This window comes from Stegastes partitus, unplaced genomic scaffold (genome assembly GCF_000690725.1).
Source record: "Stegastes partitus isolate 25-593 unplaced genomic scaffold, Stegastes_partitus-1.0.2 Scaffold926, whole genome shotgun sequence".
NCBI classification, from domain to species: domain Eukaryota; kingdom Metazoa; phylum Chordata; class Actinopteri; family Pomacentridae; genus Stegastes; species Stegastes partitus.
Genome location: NW_007578657.1, coordinates 194,895 through 205,868, shown reverse-complemented (window position 1 = coordinate 205,868; position 10,974 = coordinate 194,895). Strand labels below are relative to the sequence as shown.

General features: G+C 43.6%; 1 protein-coding gene across 2 annotated transcripts in view; it reads right to left on the bottom strand.

Moving 5' to 3' along the window:
• The window catches only part of furina (furin (paired basic amino acid cleaving enzyme) a), an 83,178-nt gene that overhangs the window by 36,884 nt on the left and 35,320 nt on the right, over positions 1-10,974 (bottom strand). For both annotated transcript variants that reach the window (XM_008293963.1, XM_008293962.1), the window contains exon 3: positions 5,164-5,262. In XM_008293963.1, coding sequence (XP_008292185.1) covers positions 5,164-5,262 — 99 coding nt within the window. The remainder of the gene's footprint in view (positions 1-5,163; positions 5,263-10,974) is intronic.

Sequence of the window (10,974 nt, the reverse complement as noted above, 5' to 3'; positions counted from 1 at the left end):
CCAGAAGTACGAAGTATTTGTACTCCGTTACTTCCCACCTCTATCGCACATGATGCACACAAGCATCCTGTGCATGAACGCTGTGATCGTGTGAGTGCCTTTGCAACAACTTGATCACTTCTCTCACTTGATCAGGAACATTTACAGTAATGTCGCTGCGTCTAACAAGAAAAAGACCGGTCACATCTTTATCTACAACTCACTTCAGTTATTGAAATTACATGTTTGGGGTCGAAACACAAGGTTCGCTGCTCAGACTGCACGGCACCGGGACGCCTGCTCGATGAGACAAACACGCAGATTGGCTTCTAGCTACAGTTTCTGCTCGTCTCAGCTCCACGCATGTCAATGACACCACTTATTTCCCACCAATTTGTGCAGCCAGTCATCTTAATGTCGCGCACAGTTCTTGGAAACGTCCATCAAAATCCAGCAAAGACGTGGTTCTGCACTAATTAATGTATTAGACAGGACTGCTCCGGTCCTCGTCACGAGGAAACGATGGCACAGATTAGTGGCCGAGGTGCGTTCATGAAGTATTCACAGGATAAAGAGTTGGAGAAATACATCTTCCTTATGGCACCTTACATTATTCACCACTTATTCTATTTTTCATACAACAATTCGAGGACTATTCTGAACAACGTCATATCTCTTAGAGCCACTCTTATGATACATACTGAGCAGCTTTCATACTTCTGGAGGAGGTGTAACATCAACAACAACAAACATTTTCTATTTTGCAATTTTTCATGTGAAGGGAGTCTTTTGAAATTCTTAAATAGTCTGTGGCAGCATACAAAGTATCCCCGAAGTTGACAAACTGCATTTTCATTATAAACGGGCTTTGAAAATGGAAAAACAGTGTCTATCTCGTACACCCAGACTGATCCGATGCACGGTGAACGTTCACAAACAGACTGCCTTGGCTCATGTTTAGGCGGAGGGTCCTATCTGTCCAACAAATAGAATCCCCACCCCACCCATTTTGCCCACCCGCTGCTTTGTCCTTCTTCATTATACAAACATAGCTTCCTCCCTCTGAGGGCCGAAAGGAAGCCAAAAATAAAGCGTCATTACCATAAAGGAGCGCACCACCAGTCCTAGCACAGATCAGTGTCGTTTATATTTCTGCTGAAGCCTGTTCTGATGTCAGCTGCTCCTTTTTCAGGCCGCAGCGATCGAACCGGCGATAAAAGCCTCGAACAGATGACGGTTGAATAGTTAATTCGGCGTTTGTGGAGTCAACAATCGCTCTGCTGTGTCTGCCTGTCGTCTCTGGCGTTCAACTAACCAAACAAAAACACTGGAGCGGAGTAAACGGTACACAAGGACGAACAAAAGCAACAGAAAACAGTAGAAGGCATGGAGGTAGCAGATAGACCCGAGCTTTCTATCTTCAATAGAGCCCATTAACGGGTGCTCTGTCGTCAGCCGATGAGATCTGGCACAGGTCCAGAGGCTTTTGTAAGTAATTAGACACTCTTCAAAAAGAGTTTACGGAGCGTTTTGTTCAGGCTTCATCCCGACCAGTTTGAAAGCTGTGCACAGAGTCTCTCTAAAATTTAAAATTCCTTCTTTTTAAAATGTTTTTTTTTGCAGAACAACCACGATGCAAATGAGAATCAAATTAGCAATAATCTGCTGGTTTAAAGGCTTTGATCAGACTGCGCGGTTACAGAAACGTATTGATAATAACAGCAGAGGAGAGAACCAAAGTTGAACTTGTAAGTTACTCCAGAACTTTCAAAGCTGCTCTTATCAAACAAACAAGCGAACAAAACAAAATGTGGTCGATTACTGACGAGCCGGCCCGACCGTTCCCGAGCAGACGGGAGGACCTGAAGCTTGTAACGCTCCACTTTCTCTGAGGTGCTGTGGGAAAAAAGGAATTCAACAACAGGAAATGGAGCCGCCGTGTTAAAGGAAATCCCAAAGAGGGAGGTGGACCACTTCTAACATGTACGCAAACAAACCCAGCCCGAGTCGTGCTATTCCCAGCGTGCACCTGACGCACGGCACGACGGCACGACGGCACGACGGCGTGGTCGGGGGCACCTCAAGGCAGGTTGCAGCAACTTTTTTTTGGGCAACAGGTTGATTTTCACATACATACTCCTCCAGATGCATGTATCTAGATTTATATAGCCATTTTCCTAAATTATTCTAATTGCCACTGAATATCTCCATCCACCCAAATGCCTGGACACAATTTAAACACACATTATTATCTTTTTACAGAAATGACAGCAACAGAAAGAAAACGCATTTTTAAAAAAAAAGCAGAGCCACAGGTAATAGCTTGAAGCGTTTTCCTACAGTTTAGAAGCGCTGATGGGCTGAATCATTAGGAGCAGGCTAATATATAACAACAATCAGATACTCCCAAGAGTGAAGAACTCAAAGAGAACCAAGCCTTGAAGTGGAGCCGGTCTGCTGCAACAGTTCTCGAGTCGACTGATCGTCATGAGCAGCAGCGTAAAGCCACGGCCGTTTAAGACCAGGTTCTCTCTGTTGAAAGCCACCGCGATGTGGGTACGCCAGCTGTCAAAAACACCCTGCCGCACCTGTTTAAATGTACTCCTGATGCTACAGTATTGTCAGCCAGGGGCCCATAGGAGGAGCCCAAATAAATAGCAGCCAGCAATTCCAATTAATAATCTTCACATTGACAGCAAACGTCGGGGGGAAAAGCTGCTCTGGGTTTTTTTTTTTCCTACAAAGTGACACACAGCTACATCGGCTGCTTTGAAATATTCCTCTCAAATGAAAATTTCAATTTAACTTGTGATTTTTGCTGAGGCTGTCTGAATACAGTCCAGAGTCTCTCGTCAGAACAACAATGCACCAACAATCCTCCATCCCCAGGATACCATAATTAGGGGACATTACAGGAAATCCTATAGGGAGACGTTGTTGGGAAAGTTGCTTAGAAGTGTCATAGCTTGTAAAGTTCGAGGGAGCTGAAATTCACGTGTTTTTTTTTTTTAATCGTGCTTTATTACTGTAGTAAGTGGAAAATTAATGGATCAAAGGAAAACCTCAGGAGGTAGAGCAAGTCGTCCACTAATTACTAATTATTAAATTAATTGGGAAACTAAATGGCAGATTCATGCATTCGGGAAGAAATTAATAGTTGTAACCCAGTAGGTTGTAAAACTCTTCACATGCTGTGTTTTTACACTTTTAACTCTACAAATTTTTGCTTATTTTCTCCAGATGCTTCCGTTTCTTTAACTCTCTGAGCTGTTGTAGCTACTTCAGCAGTTATTAACTCGGCTCAGATAGAAAGGGTTTATCAAAACTACCCTATTTTTGCTTTTTAAGTCTTTTTTTTTTTTTTACAATTTGAAGGTTTTTCTGATAGAAGCTTGTTGAACAAACTACCACTGTGCCTCCTCTTCCTCAGCTGCACACTCCCTTGCATTCCCACGGCTCTGAATGTTAATTTCACACTCTTCCCTTTGTCCTTCCCAGTGGGGTAGGACACAGACTCATTTTCACACTAACCTCAAACACTCTTGCAGAAAATACAGAAATGCGAATTTTAAAATTAGATTAGTCAAGGAGGAAGAATTAGGTCCACAGCGGAGAGCACGTATCTGGGGGAAGATCCGCAGAGAAGCGCCGGCTCACCTCCGAGCGCTCCTCCGGTAAAAGGAAGAACAGTAGACGCTGTGGTTCATCTGAAACAGCCATTAAAAACAAGGTGACAAATGAGGGCTAAGGGTTTGGCTCTTTGCCCCGTGGCTGTGAGCTCGTATATTCTCATTGGTTTCCGTTTTGCCTGTTTCCTGCTCTGGACAGGTCATGACTGAGGGAGCATCTATCTTAAAATCATCCATCGAACTAGAAAATTAAGGGAAAAGTTCATATATGTGTTAAATGGTGACTGAAGAAGATCAAATGTGATATTTTTAATCACAATCACAGTAAAACAAAAAAAGGGGGAATGGCTCCAGTATTGAAAACACTAAATGCACGACGATCATCTGCTTGGAAACAGTTTGTCACTTTTTTATATTTATTCCACATAACAGACACGATGGAACAAATGTGATGTTTATTTCTGTGGAAATGTTACGAACAGAACCCAAAATAATTCACCACATTCAACCAAAACGCTCAATATGTTCCAGATACTCATTTTTAACAAAGTGACAGTCGCCTCAGTTTATAGTTTATAACAGTGGTCCCCAACTCGTTTTGCATCACGGACCGGTTTTAATCAGGAACATTTTCTACGGACCGGTCATTGCACAAAAAATAATTGTTTCTACTATTAAAAAGTTTCACAAATTAATAAAATTACTTGTTAAATATGTGTTTCCGTCTCAGTATCGAGTCTATTTCCAAAGAAGCTCTCCTGAGATGTTTGTTTTCTTATTTATTTCGGCAGCGGTTAGACTGACGGCTTCGTTTAACGGTCGAGCATTAAAACTAATAAGAGTCAAGTGCGAGAAACAAGACGGACGCGACGGGAAGACGAGCTAGTCATTTTTCAAAATAAAACACCCTGCAGACTCCACTGGAAATAAAAATAAACCAATCAAATGTTTTGTTTTGTTTTTTTCTTTCTGTGCGGCCCGGTACCAAATGACCCACGGCCCGGTACTGGTCCGCGGCCCAGTGGTTGGGGACTGCTGGTTTATAAGATATAGACCTCTCACTTTGTGACATCACACGAGATCAATCAAATCAAGTTAATTGTCATTGTTCTGTACATACACAGTAGTACAAGCAAAATTAAAGAGCGTTTCTTCAGGATCCAATAACTTAAAGCAATATAAACAAACAAGTGTTTCCATATCTCGATCAGCAGTTCAGCATTCTGATGTAAGGTGCAGATATGAGAGGATTTCTAATGTTACAGAACAGCATTTATAAGCTTTAAAACCCATTCTCAGCCCAGGGAGTGGCGTTCACTGGGTCAAACGTTGAATAAATACACGTCTTCCAAATACCGCATTAGCACCCTAATGGCAGTAAAGAGTCTGCACTCCAGCGTCTACAGCGACCCTCATGGTGGCACCACAACCAGCGCTCAGCAACAGGACTACAAACACAGCAGCAGTCCCCACATCTCACACATTTCACTCCCTGTGTAGCACACCGAAACATCAATAACCCCCATGACAGCAGCCCCTAATGTAAACCTCTTACCTTGGGATCTCTTTGTAGACGGACTTGCGTCCCCCTGTGATCCGACAGCGATCTCTTCACCACTGTGCGATGCCGGAAGTGATAGTAATCGCCAAATACCTGGAAAGACATACGAGCGAGAGATACGATCAGTTGTGACACTGGGCCATTTAAATTTCTCTCCCCCGTCATCTGATAACGCCTAATAGATATGATAATAACTCGAATGAAGAATGAAGCTTCCTGTTGTACTCTGTCTGCCACTAAACCACAGCTTCCATCATAGATACAGTTTGCAGAGCAGAGCAACAGAACAGCGAATGCACGCTGTCGTTCATTTATAAAAGTACGACTGTGGTGACCTGACAGGAACGTGTGTACAGACAATTTATCTGTTGCACCAGCTATGGAAACACTTCATAAACAAATGCTCATATGGGGCTGCAAGGTAGAGCGGTGGTTCGCACTGTTGCCTCGCAGTAAGAAGGTCGCCGGTTCACGTCCTCACCGGGACGTGAACCGGGACGTGATCTTTCTGCATGTTCTCCCCGTGGGCAGCGTGGGTTCTCTCCGGCTTCCTCCCACAGTGCAAAAACATGTTGAGGTTATTTGGTGATTCTAAATTATCTGTAGGTGTGAATGTGAGTGTGCTTGGTTGGCTGGGATAGACTCCAGTGCCCCCGTGACCCTAGTGAGGATTAAGCGGTGTATAGATAATGGATGGATGGATTTCCACTGTTACGCTGATGACACCCAGCTCTACCTCACCTAATGGATAGATGGATGGATGGATACTTATATGGTAAAAATCCAATTAATTATTACTAAAAAGCATCACCAGAGGTATTCATCAAGCATCAATTTTCTGTATATAAGTTACAATCAAGCCTTCTACTCTGGTGACATGCGTTTAACATAAACCACCTGACAAGTACGACCTATTGTTCTCTGTATGTTGTGTTTTCCTTGTTAGACTAAAAGGCTGCCGCTAACCAGATGTGCTCATATTCTTTCCATATTTCCTTCAGTAAGCTTAGCCCACCTCCCAACAAGCCCGCCCAGCTCATGGTACCACATTCTCGACTTACATGTCGCCCTCTGAGAAATCCTACACATGACCCATAATCCTCTGTGCTCAGTCAGTTAATACAGTATAATTGAGGTCATTAATATTGAGCAGTGACACACTTAACGTGAGAGAATATGTTGTCTGTGCGAATGGGAAACACTTTACTCGGCAGAAGAGAGCAACTTGAATCTACACAGGGACAAAAACACATTACAATTCAATAACAATTTAAAGCTCTTAGTAATTTTTTAACAACTCAAAAGCTGCTAGTGACACCGATAATGTCCCGTAATGAAGGATACGTGCTCAGTTTTCGGCCAAATCAGGGTGAAATTAATTTCATTGACGGATCCTCTGTGATAAATATGAACATTAATCCATTTTCTAATCTGTGTTTTATTAGCTGTGACGCCGAAGCCGAGGAATGTACTCGCGCGTTTTTTCTGCATCTCAGACTGAAGGCGTGCAGGTTCCCATGGGAACACAATGGAGACGGGTTGCGCTGCTGCACGGCTTCCTTCTGTGGCATAATGTACAGCTCAGTGGATTTGCATATATAACATATTGCCTGAGCTGGAAAATCTATATCGCTCAGTGAGAGCAAGAAGAACTGGTGAAAGGGTGGCTTCTCTCACAGCCAATTTAAATCCCAAACCCTGAACAGAACCTCCTCTGGAGCAGGTTATCTGTGCAGCGTAGGTTACCATGGTGATCCAGCCAGGTTAAAGAAACAGAGTCACCTCTGTGACCTTGAAAACTCTGACTATAGCACACCTCAATAACTTCTTTAATCTCATATCATAGTCCATCCTTCTGGTCTTTGGGGTGTTAAATTAATTATGCAACCGAAAAGGAATGTATATACATCAACTGAGTCGACATGACGTGGCTCCATAAGAATCTGTTTTAGTTCATTACTGTGTTTAGCAGCCAGCTAGTCAGATTTTCAATGGAGGTACTCAGGTGCTGGTAATAGTTCCATATGCTCTGAATAGTTAATTAATGATTTTTCTAAAGAGAGAATAGGGAGATGTGGTCAGAGAGCCATAAAATGAAATTACCGCCGCACACAGATTTAAGATGTGCAGAGAGAAGCATAATCACAAGCAGCAAAAACATGAGGACGTGGTGTAAAAAAGGGAGAAAATATGATCCAGGTTTTTTTGTCATCAGACAGGGTGATGTAGCGCTAAGGTGCTGCAGTGTGTGCTGCAACATTCCTTCACTCTAAAAGAGGCACGGCTCAGTCCCCCCAGCCTCCTCTGCTCCCATTTATTCACAGTAAACAGGCCGATTCCAGCCAGGCTGACACAAAAAGCCCCTGCTCACAAAGCCGGTGGACAATAGAGAGGCAATAACCAAGAGGGAAGACACACTTTACAGTGATATTTAGCTCAGAGGGGGGACTAGCCCAGCCAAAAGTCTGTGTGTTAAAGCACTGAAGAACAAGACCAAAGAAAAAAAAAAAAACTTGGGATATAAAAGGGGATAAAACATTGACATCCAAAGTCATTAGCTGGGCTGACTTTCCCTTTTCTGAATAAGAGAAGAATAAAAGCAGGTAGCGGGTCCATTGTGTTGGCTCAGATAAGAGCCTGGGAGGCTGGACACTGATCAAAGACATGGGAGGAGAGTGGCAGGGTCCATTAAGCGAGCCTAAATACCACCAACACCAGTGAAAAGATAGACTTACAAAGAGCGTCAATTATTCCTTTCAGCCAGCGATTCAGAGGATAACTTACCAGTGTCAAAACAAAAGCTGCTATTTGTTATGTACTTGGCATTTGCAGATATTAGACATGATGTGGTTATTACGAGGGCGGCAATAAAGCAGTTAGCGAACTTTTCCTAAAAACTTCAAGAAAATATCCTGTCGTTATATTTTAGAGTTTGAAAGATGAACACAAGCGACAACTCGCAAAACTGAAGGCGACCACCAGACACAGCAGAGATCTGTTCCGAGATAAAAACCCTTTTTCCCGTAGACGCACTAATGTCCACGTACCGGGACAGAGGTCAGCTGCCCTCCGACCAACTCGGCCGTTACAAACATATGCCCACACACACATCCGCACTTCACCGAGCCGCAGGAAGCCCATTCCGGTGCTGCTAAATGTTCGCCCTGCAGCTCCATCATCGCCCGGTGATCAGCAGCCACACTTAAGAGCTTATGTTTTCAACTATTTAATCTTAAGTCCACATTGTTTATGGGGGGTTTAACTGCTTTCCACTGGAGGGGAGGGGAAAAAAAAAGCCACAAAGATATTTAGATAGAAAAATAATGTGGAAACAGTGGAACCAGGTGTTTTGAGTGACCATTACTGAGCAGCGCTGGAGCAGCACAGGCTTTAACCGGAGCTCATCGAGTGAGCTGTTACTGAAGTGAGCCGTTAATCCATCAACCTTATTAAAATGCACGGTAACAGGCAGCGGAAAATTACTGTCTGCCGGTTTGTTTGCATGTTTGCTCCGTTCCCGCCTGCCAAATTTACCTTGTGGGAAGGCACTTATCAAAAGGTCTGGTGTCTCATCTCTAGTGACTGTTGACACAATTATGTTTTACAAAGAGCCAAACAATGTCTGGAGACAAATTGGGAAAGAGGCTCGGGGGCTGCAATCAAGTGATAGGAGGCTGCTTTCCATTTGAACATCAAGAAAAGTCTGCCGATTTTGAAAATTCCACTCGAGGAGCTGCGGTTGGACTCCCGACATCGACGAGCTGCCTCGCGGGTTTGACTGCGTTTGACTTCGGGGCTCCGTGATGTAGATCATTACAATATTTTTGCTTGTGCATCAGCGGACTTGAGATAAATTGGAAAAACGAGACGGGAAAAAGTGTTACAGTCTCCAAAAACAGTTGGGCAACTTGTTTATATAACGAGGCCGGAGTGTAATTAGTCACTGCGGTGAACGGGTCGGACAGGAACCGCCTCAGCGGCAGCTGGACGCAACAAGAGGCTTCTTTTGAAACATGGCGGAGCAGACGGAGCTGCCCCCGCACACACCTGAAAGTGGATTTGCACAGCTGGTCTGCCTTTTCTTTCCAAACTGCACTTAAGTCATTACATGTTCTCTGCTCATTGTTTCCTCCTTTAATCCTTTATCTCGCAGCAATCCGTCCGTCTCTCTTTACTCATTAACCTTCTGTGTGTTTTGGCATTTATGTTATGTATGTACTCGATAAGAACACAAGCTGAATCAACAGGTTGTTTACATTATTTTGAGATGCATACATGTGGGAGCGGCGGCGGCTCGCACGACGAAAATACATCAAGCACAACTCAGAGAAAGCGATCAGATATATGGAGCCTTATAAGGAAAACTCCGGCTTCCTTATTTATCAACATGCTGTTGGTTCTGAACAAGCCCGCGGGCCCCCGTGCCTCCGCTGTGTTTATACAGTAAATACAGATTATCATTCTTGGCACACTCCGCCGTTTACCTCGATTGTTCTGAAGAAGTTAGATTAGTTCATTTAATGGTGTTGACAAAAAACAAGTGGATAAAACGGGATTGTGAAATATGGGACGCTTGAGCAGAAAGGACAGGCACGCACAGCCAATAACTTCAATAACTCTGAAGGATTCCAAAAGAAGACGTCGTGTTCAGAGTTTATCCAGGCAGCCTCGGTTCAAGCCCTGATAACGTGAAGCACACTCGGGTGTTTTTTGTGGCTGACTGCGGGTTACAGTGCAGAAAAAAAAAAAGCCATGATTTACTCCGTTGGGGATTATTAACCTGCTGAAGTCTTTCCCGTCATGACACTTTTTGTTTGTTCCCCGAGGCCTTGGAGCTGCCGGTTCAATGAAAGCAAATACACCCACGTAATGTTTTTTTTTGTGTTGAAAAACAAGTCAAATAATACGCATTCAATAACATATTGTGGAGTCACAGCAGCACATATATTCCATAACCTTGCTGAGGCGAAAGAAAACCCACCAGTTACTAGCGTGGTTGGGATTGTATCACGACTTTTGAGTCACAGATGAGATGAGGAAATAAAAAATAATAAAAAAAGCCCTCAAAAGATAGAAACTGCCACGACTGTCACGGTCAACTGCTTCCAACAGGTCCAGGTCATTTGAACAAATGGCTGCTTTGTATCTTGTCACTGCGACTCTGAAATACCAGGAAACCATCAGCCTCAGACGTATCTTTGTGCCATTTGTTTGTTTGTGTGTCTATAGGAAAAAAAAACTACCAGGACAAATTCATGAAACTCCGTGAGCATTTCTTTCTTTAACATTGTGAGACAGCGTTGGCCTTAGTGGAGGAGTGCTCGCTCCGAGGGCCCCCGGAGTCAGTTAAAAAAAAATAAAAAACTAACAGCTGCAATAAAACTATATTTTACACTATGATGGTTAAAACTTTGCAAGTAATCCACGGTTCACATGCGTGCCAAACCGTGGGTGGGGATCTGGATGGCTTACGGGTCAACTGCAGCCCCTTACACAACCAGCAGCTACTTGCCTCTATCTTACAGCGCTGACATTTTCAGCTACATAATGCAGATGTTCAGAGTCTTACCCATCACACCAATAGCATCGGCCAATATTCACTGCGAAGCGTGCCAATGACCCCAAAACATACAGTCATTAGGAGACGTCTTTAGCAAACAAGAAGAATGAGGAGAGTCATGGCCCCGACAGAGTCAACAGTAAGGAGTCAGAAAATACTCCCTTCACGTTCCCAGTGGTTAAAAGACCTAATGGTCTGTGTATATATGGAAAAAATCAGGTAGACAATTCGAGGTTAAGAAAACA